Here is an 18138-nt window from a genome sequence, read left to right as displayed (position 1 = left end):
GGGGGACTCGATGGCCTGCGGTGCTGAGCAGAGAGGAAGCTGCAGGTAGGCCAGACGGAGGGGTCACCCAGGAGGCAGGAGGAACAAGACGGGGTAGGCACCCTTCCTCACCCAAGCACTTCGGGGCACCCCTCCCCAGCCCCCATGACCCAACAGCCCAAAGTTCTTCCAGAGCAAGTGGCCAAGTAAAGAGGCCAATGCAGAGTCCCGAGGAGGCACACACACAAGGGAGCTGGTGGGACGCCTGGTGGGGGGAAGTGCCAACACAGAAGAGAAAGAGAAGGTGCCAGCCACCACAGGGAGAGGAGCAGTGCAGCATCGGGCCAAGGTGGGCTGGGCCGCAGGTGAGGCGAGCCTGGGGACAGGCCGTGCTGCGGGGAGCTGCAGGGGGAGGGGGCGCCGGCAGCACCAGGCAGGAGGGAGTGGGGAGAGCTCAGGCAGGCTCCTAGGGGCCACATCTGGGGCAACGTGGGCAGCAGGATGGCCTCCCCACCCGGGCGGGTCATACCTCCTCCTCCTCCATACGCCGCAGAGTCTCACTGATGAACCTGATGTACTGGCTTGTGAGCGTGCTCAGCTCACTGTAGCGGGTACGCAGATCCACGTACTGGGGGGCGGGAGGGAGGAGGCACCCAGAGTCAGCCCTGCCCCTGCTGACTCAGGCTCAGCCCACCCACCAGCCCTGCCCCTCGTCAGCCTCACCTCCTGGATGATGCTCTCGGACCCCGACTGGACCTTGGGCTTCTTGGCTGGCGAGGCCACCGGCTCCAGCTGTGCCTTGTACGTGACCAGCTGAAGCTCATAGTCCTGCAGGGACACACTGGTTGGCCACCAGCTCTGCCCTCCCCACCCTGCCCCTGAACCTGCCCACAGGCTCTCCCCAGCACGGCCTGGTCTGGGGGGCCCCCCTGAGGTCCCAGGCCCACCACCTGCATGTCTCCCCTGGGACGCGAGGCCGCAAAGGCCTCACCTTGATGGCGTTGATGTACTGCTTCGCGAACCTCTGGCACTCCTCCACCTTCTCCCCGTGGCGCTCGATATCTTCCAGCAGCGCCTGGGAGAGCAGGGTGGTCAGCAGCCAGAGGGTGCAGCACCCCCCCTGCCCCGCTCCTGCCCGCCTGGCCGGGGCCCACCTTCTCCTGCCGCAGCTGCTCTCGCACGGCCTGGCTGTTGGCCAGTGGCATGGCCTGGATCTGCTCCTGCCGCTGCTTGGCGTCCCGCAGCCAGGTGCCCAGCGGGTCCGCGCTCTCACGGTAATAACGCAGCTGGCGGCCCAGCTGCTCGAGCTCGCGCTGCCGCACGTCGGTCTGGGCCAGCACGGCCTGCCAGCGCTCCAGCAGCAGGGTGACCCGCTCACGCCAGCGCTCCACCTCCACGTCCCGCTCGCCGTGTCGCTGTTGCAGCCGCTCGCCCACCTCCTGCGCCCCCCGCAGCTCGTCCCGCAGGGCATCGAACACGGGCTGCTGCGCCTCCGCCTGGGCCCGAAGCTTCTGTTGGGTCAGAGAAGAGGGTGCCATTGCAGCCCGAGGCCCCTGCCACTGGCCCCGGCGTCTCTGGGCCCTCACGGCAGGGCGCGGGCCTGTGGCAGTACCTTCAGCGCAGCCTTGGTGGCCTCGAGCTCTGGGAAGGTGGCGGGCACAGCCTGGGCCTCCTTGAGCTGCTCCTCGTGGGCCCTGAGCACCTCCTCGGCCTCCTGTGTGCTGCGGATCACCAGGCTGATGGTCTTGAGCCTGCGGGAGAGCAGGGCTCAGAGCGGGGCTGGCGTGGGCTGGAGGGAGCAGCAAGGCCACCACGGTGGAACCCCAGACCTGGTGGCCAGCTGACCCCTGTGGTCATGGGCTTCAGGGAGAGAGAGGTGTAGGCAGAAGGTGGCTGGGGACCTCGGACCCGGGGATGCTCCAGCTCCAGCCTGAGGCCTGGAGGGAGGTTGTGCTGGCCAAGGGAGCCCCCGTCAGCCTTCCAGCCCCCGGACTGGGTGAGGGGGACGCCATGGGCCTGACAGGGACGTTCCTCACGAACAGCACGTGGGGCGCGTGCAGAAAGGCTGGGTAAGAGACAGAAACCAAGACCAGGGCCTTGGAGGGCGGATCACGTTGGGACTGAGAGTGGAGGAGTGGAGGGTTATCACGAAGCTTCCGAAAGCGATCTTTGAGCCACGTGAGTGTACACCCTGAAATGAACCGTGAGGGAAAAAGAGGTACCCGTGTCTGGGGGCAGGGGGCAAGGAGGAGGCAGGGGCCCTGGTGAGGACTCCGTGTTCCCCGGGAGGCACTGGGGTGGAAGGGCCTGTGGGAGAGGGGATCGGGACCCTCTCAGCACCCTGGCGCTCTGCTCTCTCATCCACTGCCCACCCTGCCTACTCTCCGCAGGACCTCATCCCCACCTTCTGCCAAGAAACCCCTCCCCCAAGGTTGCCAGTGCCCCCAGGTGCCCGGTCCTGACCTACCCCGCGATGTGCCCCGGCCCCTCACCTCTGCCCACACACCTTCCACATCGGTGACCCTCCCCTACCACCCTCCCGCGGGTGGGGGGGCCCTAAGTCCTCCTCCAATAGCCCCCTCAACCCCTCTCACCCCACATCCAGTCATCAGGGAGCCCTACCTCCAAGGCACACCAGGACTGAACCCCTCCGGCCACCTCTGCGACCCCCACCCTGGTCCACACCGGCCATCCCCTGGCCACACCCCGCAGCGGACCCCACCTCGTTGGCACCGTTGCCCTGCCACACTCCCCAAGACGCCCCTTCGGTCACAGCCCCCCGGCCGCCGTCGGGTGCACTCACTTCTCCAGGTAAATGGCGGACAGGCTGCGGACCTGCTCCAACTTGCCCAGGGTCAGCTCCAGCTCTGAACGCAGAGTGGGGGCAGCGGGTGACGGCTCGGGCAGGGCCAGGACCTTCTCGGCCTCGGCAGAGAGCCGGGCAACCCCCTTGCCCAGCCCGTCCACCTCAGCCTGCGCTTTCTACGAGAGACGGAGCAGGAGGCGAGCTGAGCCCGCGAGCCCAGCGCACAGCCCGCATGGAAGGCCGGGGGTGGGGTGCAGTAGGGGGCGGGGGCGGGGGCGGGGGAGTGGACGGGGCCTGCCTGCTGCTCGGTGATGCGCTGGGCGCACTCCCGCGCGGGCTCCTTGTCCAGCGGCAGCCGCAGGCGGTGCACGGTGCGTGTCTCGCAGGCCTCCAGCTGCAGCCGGATGTCCTTGAGCTCTGAGATGCAGCGCTGACAGCGGGACTCCTCCTGCTCGCCTGAGGACACGTCCTGCTCACAGGCTGCCCCGGCCACGCCCTCCCGCCACCACACACACACCACTGCCCCCCTGCCGCCCCCCCCCACCTCCGGGCGGCACCTGCCTACCCTGCTCCAGGCTCTGCAGCAGCTGCTGGTAGTGGCGGCTGCAGGAGCCGTACTCGCGCTCAGCCTGTAGCCGGTCCTCAGGCCCGAAGCCACCAGCGTCCTGGCTGTCCCGCAGAAAGGCCTGGTAGTGCAGCTCCAGGCTTCGCAGGGCTTGGCGCTGCTCCTCTGGTTTCAGTGTGCGGAACTGCAGACGGCACGAGGGCTGAGCACGGCCGCAGGAAGGCCCCTGCCGCCCGGCACCACCCAGAGTGCCCAGCGGGGCAGTCGTACCGTGGCCAGGGACCAGGAGCGGATGAGCTGCATGTCGCGGCCGAGGCTCTGCCACGCCAGCAGGCTCTTCATTTCCGTGTGCAGCTGGTGCCACAACGCCACCAAGGCCTGGTGCTGGGCCTCCAGCCTGGCAGGTCGGGGGCACAGTCAGAGGGGTCTGGGGACCTGCCCGACACCACCCTCTCCAGCTGCATACCCAGGACCACGCACCTGGCGATGGCCTCCTGGGCCTCCTGGTTGGGCGGGGGCACAAGGAAGCACACGGAGGGCATGGCGGCCTCGCTGCAGGAGCTGCCCAGCACCTTCCAGTAGAACGGCTGTGCAGGGCCTACCATCTGGCACTCGTCACCCTTGTGCACGGTCACCTGAAGCAGTCAGAGTATCGCAGCGTGGCCCCACCCACACCCACGCCCCACCCTGCCCGGCCCACCCTGCCCGGCCCAGCCCTCACCTCCACCTGCTTGTAGTCGCACACGGCCAGCAGCGGCACGCGGCCCCGCATGGGGTGCGCTGGGCTGCGGGGCTTCAGCTGCACGACGGCCTTGGCCCGCTTGGCCAGGCCTGAGAGGTGCCCCCTGTACTCGCTTAGCTGCTCCTTCTCGTCCTGCCGAGGAGGGGCAGCTCAGAGACCAGCATCCGGTGTCGGACACCGAGCGCCCGGACGAGGGTCTGTGAGGACCCACGTGCCCACCCCGGGAAATGCACGAGCACCCCTGGACCCCCGCAATGCCCTGAGATCAGGTGTCCTTCCAACTGCCCCCAGGATGCTGCGGGGCTGGGCACTCAGCCAGGACAGGCGCCCGGTCCCACCGACACTCCTTCCTTCCCAGTCAGGACCGAACGGCCTTCCCCGGCCCCCGTCACACGTGGCGTCCTTCAGCGGAGGGCCCCACAGCGTCCTCCCCCCTCTGCCCTCCCCTGTCCTGCTGTGGAAGGTGGCCCCCCTCCTCCCACCCAGCCGCTCCGAGGGACGGGGGACCGTCCAAGGCTGCAGGTAAGAGTCCACGCGGGAGCTGCCTGCACCTCTCCCGCCCCCTCCCCGGCCGATGCTGCCGCTGAGGGGGCCTCCTGGACCCCAGGCTTCGCTGACCCCCGCTCTTGACCGCAGGAGCTCCAGGCGGCAGGGCCTGCCGGCCCCCTCTCTCCTCCATCACTCCCTGCCCCAGGGCACCTGGCAGCACACCCAGCTGCCTCTGTGTCCTCCGCAGCCCTCCCGACTGCGCCTGCCCCAGACTGTCAGGCCCGAGATGCTGACGGACCTGCCCGTGGTGACATGGCTGGCAACAGAGCAGCTGACTCAGGCCTCTGCTCCCTCCAGGGGCTCTGTGGGTGGGGGGGCTCGTACCAGCTCTGGCCAGCCACCTGCGCCCAGGCCAGGACCCTGCCGCTAAGCTCTCGGTTCACCCATACCCCCGCCCCACTGTGCTGACCTCCAGCCCCTGTCGTGCCTCCTGACCCCTGCTGGCACCTCTAGTCACCACTCTCCGCCTCCAGAGGAACCTCTCCAGAGCACCGATGCAGCCCAGACACCGGGCCAGCCTCTCCCTGTCCTCCCCTGGCCCTGGACCCTGCCACCTCAATGCCTGCCGTTGCCTGCGCCCCTCCAGCCCCGCAGGCCAAGAGGCCAGGCCTCAGCGTCTGCCTCTAGCCGGGCTGCACGGCCCTGGGCCCGGCGGGGGCCCGGGTGGTCGGCTCACCTGGGCGTCCTGCAGCAGGTCCTCGAGCCGCGTGGCGGTGATAGAACGGTCACAGGTGTACTTCCGGCGCAGCGTCTCCTGCAGCTTCCGCAGCTGCTCCTCAGCCTCCCGCACGTCTGAGAAGAACTGGGGCGGCAGAAATGGGTCACGCTAGGCCAACAGCCCAGAGCCCCCGGCCACAGCTGCCCCAGTACGGGCCGGAGGGGCTGGGCCCAACAACTGGGGAGGATTCTGACACGAGGTCAGCGGGACAGCGCGTGGGGTTGGTTATCCACGTCTCCATGGACACGGGGAGGGGCCCCAGATCTGCAGCGGTGGTCGAGGGGCTCCTCGAGGTCACTGCAGCAGAGGCGGGGGCTGGGGAGCCCAGTTCTCACCTGGAAGTAGGCGGTGTTCTCCTTTAGGTGCGCCTCGATACAACAGCACAGCTGCAGCATCCAGCTCCACTGGGTCTGCAGGGCCGCCTGGAAGGACTGCAGCACAGCACGTGGCCCCGTCGGGCCCTGCCCCACCACAGGGGCCCAGGGGGATCCCCGCAGCCCTGCCCCACCACACCAGGGGGGCCCAGGGGGGTCCCCGCATCCCCACCCCACCTCCGCTGTGGGCCGGGCAGGGTGGTCTTCCCGAAGCAGGCGGTCGCCGGTGCTCTGGATCTCTTTGATTTTCTTTTCCTTTAGCTCTAGCTCATGCATCAGGGCCTGACACGGAGGCAAGGGGTCTCAGGGGCGGTGCCAGGGCCACGTCGGGGTCCACCCGTCTCCCGCCAAGCACCACCCGGGGCCTGGAGCTGGACCCGAACTGGGGAGGGCAATCGTGGGAGGGGAGGGCCCGGAGGCCGGCCACCTGCCTCACCGAGTAGCCCTCCTTCTTGGCGGCCATGTTGGTGTTGCGGTCGCTCCAGTCGAAGCCCACCTCCTCCTCCTCCCTGTCACTCAGCCACATCAGCTCCTTGGTGGCGGCGGCCACAAAGCCATGCAGGCTCTCCAGGGACCGGAGGCGGGCCTTGGAGGAGCTCTGTGAGCAGGCAGGCGGGGAGTGTGTCAGCCCCGCGCCCCCCTCCCCCACCCCCACCCCCACCCCCACCCCGGCTCCCAGCCGGCCGCCACTCACGAGCAGCTTGGCGTACTGCAGGTCCAGCCGACCCAGGCAGTCTCGGTAGGCGCCCCGGGTGGCCGGGGAGAGCTGGCCCTGTGGGAGATGAGGAGGGGTGAGGCCTGCGGTGGCCGGGACCTGGCCTGCGCCCAGTGCCCGCCCCCGCCCACCTCGTCAGTGTGCCCGCCGCCCGCGCCCCCCCCCACTCACCTCGTCGGTGCGCGCCCGCTCGATCTTGGTCCGGAACTCCTCGACCGACTGGTGCAGGCCTCGGTGGCTGCCCAGCTGCGCCTCCACGCTGGGCAGGTCCACGCCCCACTCGGCGCTGTCCAGCCGGCGCTGATTCTCCTCCACCCAGGCCAGCAGGTCCTGCAGGTAGCGCAGGGTGGAGTCCTCGAGCTCGGGGCGCCTCGGCGCGCTCCGCAGACGCAGGTTGTACTCGGTGCGGATGGCCACCAGACGCTCGTGCAGGCGGTACACCCTGTGGGCGGGGCAGGGGTCAGGAGGGGTCAGCGGAACTGGGGTGCCCTCCCCAGGCCCTGGGGGTGGGGGGGGGCCTGGCCCACCTGCGGTACATCTGCTCGCCCTGCGGGTGCCGCCCATCCTTGAGAGTCTGCACGTCGTTGAAGAGCATCCGGATCATGCCGTCTGCCTTGTCCAGGTCCCGCTCCACCTCGCCCGCCCGCTGCGGTGCCTTGCCTGAGGCCAGCAGCCGGACATCCTGCAAGGTGGTGGCCCCGACTCAGAGCCTGGCCACCCCGCCTCCCACCTGCCTGCATGGGGCTCCCCCGCTGCCTCCGGGTCCACCCCCATCCTTTCCCTTTCCTCCCCATCCACCACGGTACGTCCTTCTGATGTTTCTGGCCAAACCCCCCAGCCCCCACCTCTCTGGGGGACCCAGGACCAGGTCCAAAGGCCTCCGCTAGGGCCCAGGAGCCAGACGGTTCGTGGTCTTGCCCTCCAGCTCCCACCCCTGGAAAGTTCTCCCCAAGAGACCCCTGTCCAGGCCCACACAGTCCTGCCACTCTGGGCCCCGCGGGTCTGGGTCCCTCCAGACTGCAGCAGCTCAGGGCGGGCCTGGTGCCCAGAAGCCAGCTCTGCCCAAAGCTTGCAGTCAGAGTCGGCTCCACACCCAGAGGGAGGAGCGCTCAGGGCCCGCCTCCCTCCCCCAAGCCTCCCCGCCCAGGCCCACCCTCGTCCCCGCCCCTCACCGACTGCAGCAGGGCGTCGGCCTGGTTCAACTGCTCTTCACACAACCCGGCCTCCATCTGCAGTTTGCTCACGACACGCTGAAGACGCTCTAGTCTGCGGCCCAGAGCAGCCACGGGACCCGCGGTGAGTGGTGTCAGCCCACCAGGCTCCCCACCGCAGGGCGCAGCTCCCCTCCTGCTCCCGGCCTGCCCGCCAGCCTGCGGCCCACAGCTGAGCTGGCCCCGAGTGCGGGTTTCCCAGCCTCGGGGGAGGGGGGATTTCCTCCCCAGGCAGTGACTCACCCTCGGGGTGGCTTCCCTACCACCGCAGGGCCCCACCCGCCCACCAGCTGCCTCGTCCACCCCAGCGCCCGCCCACCTCTCAAACTCGCTGCGGAGCTGCTTCTCCCGCTCCAGAATGGCCACGTGCAGCTTGCCCCACTCCTTCTCCACGTCCAGCGGGTGGTAGCCGGGGGGCACCTTGAGCTGTCCAGCTTGCACCGCCCCCTGTGGGCAGGGGCCTAGCTCAGGCCGGGGCCAGCAGAGGCTTGGGGGTCACCCGGGCCCCCGGCCCACCCGACCTGGAACAGCCCTGGTCCCAGCTCCGTGGTAAGGCCGGGCCAAGCCTGCTGGAGGGGACCCCACAGGCCCCGGGCTCCCGGGCAGCTCCGCTCCCCTCCCTCCAGGACCCCCCTCACCTCCAAGGACTGGTAGATGCCCTTGGACCGGTTCTTGTCCGCCTCCTTGGCTGGAAGCTCCGTCTCCTTAAACTTCAAGAACTGGCACCACAGGATCTGGGGACGAGAGGTGTCAGTAGCCAAACCTGGGGCCCCACAGCGGGCACAGGACCCTGGCTAGGCAGGGAAACCCACCTCAATCTCTTCAAAGCTGGAGGGGAAGCGGCGCTCCTCGAAGCCAGCCGTGTGTGCCCGGATCCACTGCAGCAGCAGCAGCACCAGCTCCCGGTACTCCTGCCAGCGCAGCTGCAGCTCCTGGGGAGGGGGACGACGGGCCGTCAGGGGCCCGCCTACCCCCCGCCCGCCCGGGGCCTGCCGGCCGGCACTCACATTAGCTTTCACCCCGTCCTGCACGTCGGGCACCCGGGGCATGGCGTCATACAAGGATGAGACATAGGTGATGATGGACTTCTCGTCGGGCTGAGGGACGTCCACATCTGCAGGGGAGGAGGGTCAGAGGGGCCCCAGCGAGAGGCAGGGGAGGAGAGAGTGAGGCAGGGGCTGCGGCACGTACCCTCAGGGTCCAGGAGCCTTGTCACCCCCAGGTCCCGCTCCGCCACGGAGAAGGCCTGGTCCAGGTTCTCCAGGTTGGTCTGACGATACACCTTGCTCATGTCGATGAGCGTAGGCCTGTGGGCAAAGGGGCGGGTGGGGCAGGCAGGCGGGAACACAGGAGCAGCCAGGCCCACCGGGCAGGTCAGTGCACAGACACGCCCCCCACAGGCCCCCCAGAGACACAGAACCCCCAGCACACCCTCGTCCTGAAAAACACCCCCACCCCACTAGCGTCCAGTCCCGCCCACCCAGGCAGCCCACCTGCAGGTGCTGCGCACATTGGGCCCTGCCCCCAGGAGCTCAAGGGGCCTACGGTGGGCACAGGCACAGGGTGGGGTGCCGGTCGGCCTGGGCCCTCCGCAGGGCCGACCCCACACAGGCCCCTTCTGGGGTGTCCACGTGGGGCCAGCGCTCACGGCTGTGAAAACCAGCAGCCTGCTGTCCTCTGGCCTCGAGGAAGCCGGCAAGGCCTCAGGAAGGGCCCAGGAGGAGGCGGGAAGGGCGTGCGTAGGGCTGGGCCTACTCGCCTGCAGCCTCCCAGGGAGGCGGGCTGGCGCTGGTGCGCCTGTCCCCGTGAGCGGCAGGTGCCTCTTGCCATAGTCTTCACCCTCACTCGTTTGAAGTTGCCCAGCTGAGGGGCTGCAGGGACGCCCCCGACCCACAGTGCCCTCCCTGCCCCGGGCCGCGTACTTGTGCCGGTGGATGATGGCGTTGAAGAGGCGGCCATCCCGCCAGCTGGTGGTGAAGTTGTCACAGCGCAGGCCCTGGCAGCCCTCTACCATGCGCTGGGACCAGAGCAGCAGCTTCTCCTTGGCGGTCATGTCCTCCGACTGCCCGCTCACCTGGATGTCTGAGATCTGCCCCACACAGCGGGCGGGAGACGGGAGCTCAGCCACGGCCAGCGACCTGCCCGGCGCCCAGTCAAGGTGCACGGGAGCTGCCAGGCCAGCTGAGGCAGGCTGGGGCCGCAGGGACCCGCCACACCTCAGTGTCACAAGCCGAGGCCACTCTAGGCGGCAGCTGCCACAGAATGTCAGGCCCCCAGCCCCTGCCATTGCCACATGGTGGGTGCCCTGGGCTCCCTCCTCCTGGGGCACACCCTGCACCCCGCAAGGCAGGCATGGATCAGTTGGTGGATGGTGGGTGCATGGAGCTCACCCAAAAGTCCCAGGCCTAGAAAAGGCTGTCACGAGGGGCAGGGGGCGGGGCAAGGGGCGGGGCAGGGCCTCCCTGGCTGCAGGCCAGGGTTAGGTCCCGGGGACTGAGCATGCGTGGCCACAGCAACGGGCCAGGCCCTGCACTCGGTCCAATGCTTCAGGCCTGGGTCTGCCAGCCTGTCTGCTCCCCCGCCTGCCTGGCCCTAGTTATCTGTCTGTCTGTCGGCCTGCCCGCCTGTGTGACTCAGCTGCTGTGCCAGCCAGGCTCTGCCTGCCCAGCTCTCAGATTTGCAGCTTCCTGTGCGGCCGGGCAGGCAGTGGGTGAGTCAGCCCGTGCAGCGGGTGCTTCTCTAGAACCTTCCCTGGGGCAGGAGGCCACACCAAGAGTAGAGAATGCATTCCTCTGCAGGGAGGCTCTGCGGGGCCTGCCCAGTCAGGGCCAGAGGGCACGGGATAGGCAGGCCTTGGAGAGAGGCCTGGGCCTTCAGGCCATGGAGCTAGCACAGGGCTAGCACAGGGCGGCGGCACGGGCTGGCAGGAAGGCTCCAAGTGCCAGGATGCCGAGGGCCCCAGCTCCCAGGCCGCACAACTAGCCAGGTGCCAGGCCAGCCCCGGAGACTCCGGGGGCGGCAGAGGGTCAGTGGGCGGCCACGCTACCTGGAAGTGCAGGATGATGGTCCAGATCAGGCCAAGGGTCAGCTTGGGGTTGCCATCGGCAATATCATCGTTCCTGATGTTCACCAGCTTCACCTACGAGCAAGCTGCCCTCAGTCATGCCCCCGAGACGGCCGGAAAAGGGGGCCGGGGCCTGCGGCCAGGTGGGCAGCATTACCTGGCGGTGCCGGAGATAGTCCAGGGCGATCTGAACGTTCTGCAGCTTGTGGAAGCGCATCCTGCCCTTCTCCCGCGGCTGGGAGGGGAAGCAGGGCCGGTCAGCGGCCCCAGACCCCGGTCACAGCCCGTCCTGTGGCTGCGGCGTCTGCCCACCCTCAGAACCCCCAAGGCATCTACAGTGAGGGTCTTCCCCAGCGGGGCAGCAGCCCTTCCCTGACCCGGGTCCACCCGCCCCAGCTGGGAAGGGGGGGCCTCTGGCCCAGGGGCCAGGCCCAGCAGGGACCAGGCTGCGGGAAGGAAGGAGGGGGAGGGGAGGAGACAATAGCCAGGAAGCCACGGGTGGAGGGCAGTGGCTTTGGGGGAGGGGTCCTCCTGCCCGGCGGTGGCAGCCCCGGTGGGTCTCAGGCCCGGCCCCAGGCAGTGCGGCAGGCAGGATGGCAGGCAGCTGGATGCAGGGCCATTTGCCAGCCCAAGTGCCATCGGCCCCGGGTGAGCTGGGCTCCTGGTCTCAGGGAGCCCACGTGCCGCCGTGGCCAGCGGGCACAACCACTCACCAGGCGCGAGCTCCTGATTACGTCCCGCTCTCTTGGCTGCCCGGCCAGAGCAGGGCAAAGGGTAAAGGGCAGAGGTCAAAGTTCAGAGTCCAAGCAGCAGAGAAACCAAAGCAGAGCAGAGCGTGAGGTTACGGTATCAAGGCTCCGGCACGGAGGACAGCAGGGCTGTGCGCCGCCGCGGCACAGGGGTGGGGCCGCTCCCGGGCCCGGCCCGACACTCCGGACCAGGAGGCGCAGTGGGGGGCGAGGCCAGGCTGGACACGGAGAGGGCACGAGGAAAGACCCCAGGAGGGGACGCAGGCGGGGCCTCGGAGGGGGCAGGCGGGAGGGCGCACGTACCAGGCTGTCCCCTGAGAGCACCTCCAGGAGGGAGATGAGGTTGTGGCCATCACGGAGGTCTTCATACAGGTCACTGATGTGCCTCTGTGCCTGCAGGGACAGAGGGCTGGGCTGGCCGCAGGCCCCCAGAACCACCAACAGGCCCAGAGGGCATGAGGCAGAGGCCCACAGAAGACACCCACCCCCGATGAGGCACCTACCTCTGCCCTCCAGTGCTACACAGAGAGACCAGGAGAGGCGAAGAGGAGGAGGAGGAGGAGGAGGAGGAGGAGGAGGAGGAGGAGGAGGAGACGGGAGGCAGGAGCGAGCGAGGGGAGGAAGCAGAGAGAAAAGGACAGGTTTCAGAAGTGGGAGGTGAGTTCCCAGGGCGGAGAGGGTTGGCCCCGAGCGGCTGGGTGGCAGGAGGGGCGCGGGCCCTTGTTCGGGCTGGAGGGCCAGGGGCACGCTCCTTCACCCCCACCTGCAGTCTCCTCAGCCCCTGCGACCACGCGCACGCCAACGCAGGCACTCCTGCACACACACCCACGTGTGCGCAAGCCACCAACCTTGATGAGGTGCTTGTTGACCCACTTGGTGAAGGTTTTCTTCTGCACACGGTCCCGCTCATCTGGGAGAGACAAGGCCAGGTTACCTGGGGCCTGGGAGAAGCCCTGCGAGCCCCCAGGAGGTGACCACCATGCAGATACAGTGGCTGGCGCCTGAAGAGGGCCTCAGCCTCACAAGGCGACCCAGCCTCCCCGCCCCTGCCCAACGACGCCCTCCTCAGCCCTGGACAGGAGGGGAGGGGCCAGGCACGCGGCGCCCACTGCTGCATCTCCCTCCTGTCTCCCCCTGAAGCTGGCAGGGTCTGGAGCCAGCCGCAGCACACAGGTCCTGGCCTGCCCCTCCCCCCCACGGGCTGCCTCCCAGGGCCCCGGGCTGGGCAGGGATGCGGCGAGGGGGAAGCTCTGTCCTCCCCACGGGGCAGTGGGCCTTTCCCAGGACACAGAGAGCTGTCCCCCCACACGCTGCCCGACACCCGAGGCCCACAGGCCACTGCCGGCCTCTCTGTGCTAGGCGCAGGTGGCTGCCCCCCCCACCGACCCCGGCGGCTCTGCACTCGGCCCAGAACACAGCACGCTCCCCGTGGCGTCAGCCACCCGTCTCAGAGTCTGTCCCCCAAATTCAGGCCCTCAGAGTCTGGGCCCCACCCCACCCAGTGCCACGTTTCCCACGGCAGGAACTGGGCCCTTCCTGCCCCACCGAGCGAGGAGTGCCCGCTACCTTTCTTGCCCTCTGAAGCCCTGAGCACAGCCAGGTAGAGGTTGTCCTCCGAGCTGGTTCTTTTGTGACCCAGGCCCTTGGGCTCGGGCACTCGGAGCCGGTTCTGAGACATGATGCCGCGCCCACCCCTTCGGCGCTCTGTCCCTCAGTCCCCAGGTGCTGTGCGCAGGCGGCGGCACACAGCGGCGAAGGCGAAGGTGCTCGCTCAGTGGCTCAGCTCAGCTCAGCTCGGAGCCCAGTCGGTGGGGCCGCTCCCTGCCCGCAGTACTCCCCAGCTGCTGTCCCCGCCCCCGGAGCCCCACCCCGCCCTGCACACCCCCCAGAGAGGGAGTGTCCCTGCGGGAAGGAGGAAGGCGGCCCCTCCCCCATGGCCACACCCACAGCCCGACAGAAACAGGAAACCCTGGGGTTTCCTCACCCACCCTGCCCGCTGCAGCCCCTGGCGGGACCCGGGGGTACAAGGGGACCTGGCACCTCGCCGGGATCATAGGGAACCACACGCCTTCCTCATGGCCACTCTAAAGGAGGGCCCCCCACAGGGAGGGTACCTGAGTGTGGCTGGGCCCAGGGAGCCCACGGGTCACACCTCTTGGGCAAGCACCGGCTCAGGGCTGCCGAGCCCAGGGCTACCCCCATGCCTGCCCACACTACCTGCTGGAGGGGCTCTAAGGAGGGACCCCCAAGCTGAGTGACACCTGGCTTGGGGGGGCCAAGTGCCCGTGCCTTCCTTGCAGCCCCCCTAAATCATCCCTTCTCATAGACCTACATGCCCTCTGTGGGGTGGGAGCCAGGCTCCACTGTGCCCCTGGCTCCAGGGCCACTATGGTCCAGTGCCAGGTGGGCCCTTCCCGAGCTGCCCACCAGGCACGTCCTGGAGCAGTGCCCCATCTGAAGGCAGAGTACACAGCAGGGCGGGAGGGGGCACATAGCCGAGCGCTGACTCACCGGGCAGGACTGCCCAGCCCTGAGCCACAGGAACTCTGCCCCACGGTCGGGGGGGGGGGGGGGGCCTGGGGCCAGAGGGGAGCACGGGGCGGGGGGCGGCAGCCAGTGAGTCAGGGATGGGGAGGGGACCCCCCCCGCACGGTGACTCACAGGAAAGGAAGCCGCACCTGGGGGCAGTGGGGGCAGGACGGGTGGGGGGCAGTTTGCAGTTGGGCGGGGTGCACAGATAGCAGCTATTTGGGCTGTAAAGGTGGGAGGACAAAGGGCACGGGGGTGCCACCTGAGCCTGCTTCCTCTGGTCTCGCACACAGCTGCCCCTGGAAGCGTGGGGACTGCCCAGGCTGCCCGACCACCTCAGGAAAGAATGCACCGCCCCAACCACAGAATTTTCCAGTCAGATGGGATGCGAGCCAGCTGTCAGCGCTGCCCCCCCATGCCCACAGCACCTCCAGCCTCGGCTCCAGGGAAAACTCACCCCACCCCGTCCCCGCTTGCCCTTCTGTAACCACGGGAGGGCGCCCAAACCCCATGGGGTAGGGGGTGCCCAAGCCAGGTGGAGCTGCTTACACCCCACCCCCGGCCCTAGGGGCACAGCCAGACTTCCGGGGCTCTGCCGAATGTCACATCCCCCCCCACCTTGGAGAGGCCCCTCAGGCCCCAAGCCCAGACTCTGAATCTGCTCTACACGCCCCGCAGCCTTCTGTGCAGGGCCTGGAGAGGCGGCGAGGACATCAGCTCTTCACCCTCCAGAGGCGCTCCACAATCCCAAATCTGACCCCACGCTGGCCAGCGCTCCCAGGACAGGGTCACCGAGAACGTGTCACACCCACTGCTCCTCCCCAGGTTTGGATCCTGCAGAAACGCCTTCTTCAGAGAGCCGCTTGTCCTAGCCCAACTTCAAAAAGCCTGTACTGAGCACCTGCTGTATGCAGGCTCGGGGCTAGTCCAGCAGTAACAGGGAGGTGGGGTCTCTGCCTGCAGGGGTAGGGGTGTCATTCTGGGGAGGGGCACACACACGAGGCCCGTGGGAATGAGTCAGGAGCTGGAGCAGGGAATCCAGGACAAGCAGGACCCACAGGACTTGGTGAGCCCCCAGCCCAGGCCCCAGCCCCAGCTCCTTCTCCAGATTTCTCTCTGCCACCAAGGGGCCTCCAAGGATGCTGTCTCACCGTCTGGGATGGGGTTCCACCTCCTCCTCCCAAGCCTGGCTCCAGCGCCCGGCCCCCCTGGACGCCCTCCTGCCTCTGAGCTCCCCCCAGGGTCTCAGGGCTTGTCCTCTCCCCCCTCCACAGCCCCTCCCTCCAGCCCTGCCTGCTAGCCCCTCGCCCCTAGCTGTAGATGCTTCCTCCCCTGTCCATCCTATTCGGGCCCTCAAACCCAGAGACAACCCCTCCCAGGCCGGCCCTGCCCCTCCTGACTCCCCACAGGCCAGGCTGCAGCACATCTCAGCCGGCCCTCCCCAGGACATTCCCCAGCACTGGTGCGCCTGCACATCTGCCTGACCCCTGTCCTGTCCACCAGCCCAGCGTCCCCTAGAGCTGCCCATGGCCTCTGAAGAGTATCGATGCCCCCTTCTACAGATATAGAAACTAAGGCTGGAAGCCCCCACGACTAGCGAAGCCGTTCCTGGGACAGGAAGCTTGCAGACGGAGAAGGGTACCTCGGCCTAGGAGAGGCGGGAGGCAGAGGGCCTGCAGCCCCGCCCCCAGCTCCTCCCTCTCCCCTCACGCGCCCCACTGCCAACTGCCTGGTGCCCAGAAGCCGAGGCCCAGGCCCAAGCCGCCCCGCCCACCTCCCCCTTCCCCTTCTCCAGAGGGAACAAAGGGGCAGAGGGGACCTCACTCCGCCTTCCTCCCCAGGTGTTTCCGGAACTGAGCCTGCGGGTGGGGCTGCACTTGGGCTGGGCAGCACCCAGCGGAGATGACAAAGAGACAGAGGCAGGTGCCCCCCCCCCGCACCACCACCCTCCAGCCGCACGCACCCACCTACGCAGCACAGCTGCCCGTAGAGGTAGCCCCTGCGGGCCTGCTCGCAGCCCCCATCCAGCCAGCACGGCCGTTCCAGCACAACCTCCTTCTGCGCGGCAAGAGCGACTCCCGCCCCCTGTGTGCCAGGCGCAGCCATGAGCTTGGGCGCCCTGGGGACAGCAAACAGGACAGTGCAGCGTCTGCTTCCCAGCCCACCCGTGAGGCCGGGGCCGCCAGCTCTTCTCTCCACACCCTCCCCCGCCGCGGCGGCGGGCCAGACGCTGAGAATCTGCCCCTGGCGGGCGCCCCGCCCAATGTGAGCCTGGAAGCCGCGCCCCTACGTGGAGGGAGAGGACCCGGCTAGGCCTGGGGGACTGGGGGCAGGGGGAGGCTGCCCTCGAGGACAAAGAGGCCTGGGAACTCCCTAAGATAACTGTTCCCGGGATGACGCTCCCTGCAGGATTCGAGGGAGAGACTGGGGGCAGTGCGAGGAGCAGGGAGCTGAGAACAGCTGAGAACACAGCAGGAGCACCGCAGCCTCGAGGGGCACCGAGGGCAGCAGGGACCGGGAGCGGCCAGGACAGCGGCCGGAGGGGAGCCCCTTCCCCACGTGGGGACGGCGCACAGAAGCAGGCTGAGGGAGGGGGGGCCAAACCACAGCAAGGAAGTCCTGGCCCGAGCGTTTGTTTTATTGACCGTCCCCGCAGCTGAGTCACCAGCTGCTCCCCAGCCCCCAAAGCCACGCCTAGAAGCCCCATCCGGACTCAGACCTAGGGCCCAGCGGGCCCAGCACCCCTGCCAGGGGCCAGCCCTGGCCACCCCCACTGAGGGCAAGCCTCCACACTCCAGGCTATGCCCAGTGCAGACCGGCAGGTCCCCGCTGGGGCAGTCCCTCTGGCCAGAACCCCAGTCCCCATGCCCCCGCCCCCCAGCTCATTCACTTGAGTGGAGGCCCCACCCTCCTGGGCTGCACGCAGCTGCTGCCAAGGGCTACAGCCCAGAGCGGGTGACCTGGAGCAGGGGGAGGGCAGAGCACAGCCAGGCTGCCGGTCCCAGGCGTTCCTAGGTCCTGGCCAAGGGCGCTCAGGCACCTGCCTCACCTCCGTGCAAGGGCAGGGAGGCTCTGCCCAGGCCCAACCCCACCTCAGTCCTGGGCGGGAGCTCTCCCAAGACCTGCCCCAGGACACCCGACCTGCACCTGCCAGCTGCAGTTTCTGTGCTGACAGTCACCTGTGCTCACCCTGTCCCTGACTGCTAGGGAGGGGCCTCCCTTCCGGACTGGACGCTCCTGCACTGCCCCTGCCGCCCACTCCCCACCTGTCCAGAGCCCCCCTCGCCCAGTAGGGGGCTCCAGGCTAATGAAGCCACAGAGCCCCGGCCCTGCCCAGAGAAGCAGGGTAGGAGGCGGAGGCGACACCGCTTCTGACCACGTGCCGGTGCTGCTTCCCCCAGGACGGAAGGGGAGGGCGTAGGGAAACGCAGGGGCGGGAGGGAGGCGGCCCCTTGCCTGCCCCGCCCTCAGCCCCCTGACGGGGTGGCGGCTGGTGACTGCAGCCCGGGCAGTAGCCACCAGCGGCCTTACCTTGCTCATCCTGCACCCGCCGGCGCCCCCTGTGCCAGTGCCACACAGCGGCCAGGGTGACAACGTGGCCCACAACCACCAGGGAAGGGAACAGGCTGCCCGAGGGCTCCATGGCTCTGGAGAGCAGAGCAGGCGGAATCGCCCTTCGGAAGGACTGCTCGAGGCCGGGCAGCCCCCTCCCTTCCCCGAGCGGAGAGGACGGCGGGGGGTGCCCCGGGACCAGGGACCGCCCCCTGCAGGACCGCCCTACCGCCGTCCGCCTGGCGCCCAGAGACCAGCCCCGGCGCTGCTGCTGCTCCTGCTGCTGCTGCACCAACTGTTCTGCCGCCAGCCCCCTCCCTCCCCCTCCCGCCAGCCCCCCTCCCTCCCCCTCCCTCCCCCTCCCTCCCCCTCCCTCCAGCCCCCCTCCCTCCCCCTCCCGGCCGCTCCGCGCTCCCCACCCTCCCACGGCGGCGCCGGCTCAGCTGTCCCAGCGCAGCTATCACGTAGTCACGCTCAAGGTTAGCGGGAGCCTTAACCCCTGCCCACCCTCGGCCACACCCGCCAGGAGGAGGGGCCTGCGGGGAAGCCAGGCCGAGCGGCAGCCCCCCCCAGCCTGGGCCCTGC

At 68.9% G+C, this 18138-nt stretch overlaps 1 protein-coding gene across 9 annotated transcripts in view; it reads right to left on the bottom strand.

The window, feature by feature from the left end:
- PLEC (plectin) overlaps positions 1 to 18138 on the bottom strand; it is a 59511-nt gene that overhangs the window by 11295 nt on the left and 30078 nt on the right. For 6 of the 9 annotated variants that reach the window (XM_057531797.1, XM_057531801.1, XM_057531802.1 and 3 more), the window contains 29 exons: positions 12321 to 12382; positions 11776 to 11865; positions 10881 to 10958; positions 10706 to 10798; positions 9582 to 9748; positions 8851 to 8966; positions 8667 to 8773; positions 8472 to 8591; positions 8298 to 8393; positions 7979 to 8106; positions 7621 to 7714; positions 6976 to 7130; positions 6620 to 6890; positions 6428 to 6505; positions 6170 to 6331; positions 5911 to 6015; positions 5695 to 5790; positions 5318 to 5443; positions 4072 to 4224; positions 3831 to 3985; positions 3621 to 3747; positions 3351 to 3534; positions 3084 to 3241; positions 2783 to 2961; positions 1592 to 1730; positions 1134 to 1490; positions 971 to 1054; positions 703 to 807; positions 509 to 607 (listed from right to left, as the gene is read on the bottom strand). In XM_057531797.1, the coding sequence (XP_057387780.1) occupies positions 509 to 607; positions 703 to 807; positions 971 to 1054; positions 1134 to 1490; positions 1592 to 1730; positions 2783 to 2961; positions 3084 to 3241; positions 3351 to 3534; positions 3621 to 3747; positions 3831 to 3985; positions 4072 to 4224; positions 5318 to 5443; positions 5695 to 5790; positions 5911 to 6015; positions 6170 to 6331; positions 6428 to 6505; positions 6620 to 6890; positions 6976 to 7130; positions 7621 to 7714; positions 7979 to 8106; positions 8298 to 8393; positions 8472 to 8591; positions 8667 to 8773; positions 8851 to 8966; positions 9582 to 9748; positions 10706 to 10798; positions 10881 to 10958; positions 11776 to 11865; positions 12321 to 12382 (3884 nt within the window). Of the gene's footprint in view, positions 1 to 508; positions 608 to 702; positions 808 to 970; positions 1055 to 1133; positions 1491 to 1591; positions 1731 to 2782; positions 2962 to 3083; positions 3242 to 3350; positions 3535 to 3620; positions 3748 to 3830; positions 3986 to 4071; positions 4225 to 5317; positions 5444 to 5694; positions 5791 to 5910; positions 6016 to 6169; positions 6332 to 6427; positions 6506 to 6619; positions 6891 to 6975; positions 7131 to 7620; positions 7715 to 7978; positions 8107 to 8297; positions 8394 to 8471; positions 8592 to 8666; positions 8774 to 8850; positions 8967 to 9581; positions 9749 to 10705; positions 10799 to 10880; positions 10959 to 11775; positions 11866 to 12320; positions 12383 to 13038; positions 13263 to 15968; positions 16205 to 17532; positions 17834 to 18138 lie in introns of those variants that run through there. The other 3 variants (XM_057531800.1, XM_057531798.1, XM_057531799.1) reach the window with 3 other exon arrangements.

This window comes from Balaenoptera acutorostrata, chromosome 17 (assembly GCF_949987535.1).
Source record: "Balaenoptera acutorostrata chromosome 17, mBalAcu1.1, whole genome shotgun sequence".
NCBI lineage: Eukaryota > Metazoa > Chordata > Mammalia > Artiodactyla > Balaenopteridae > Balaenoptera > Balaenoptera acutorostrata.
This window is presented reverse-complemented; position numbering and strand designations above follow the sequence as displayed.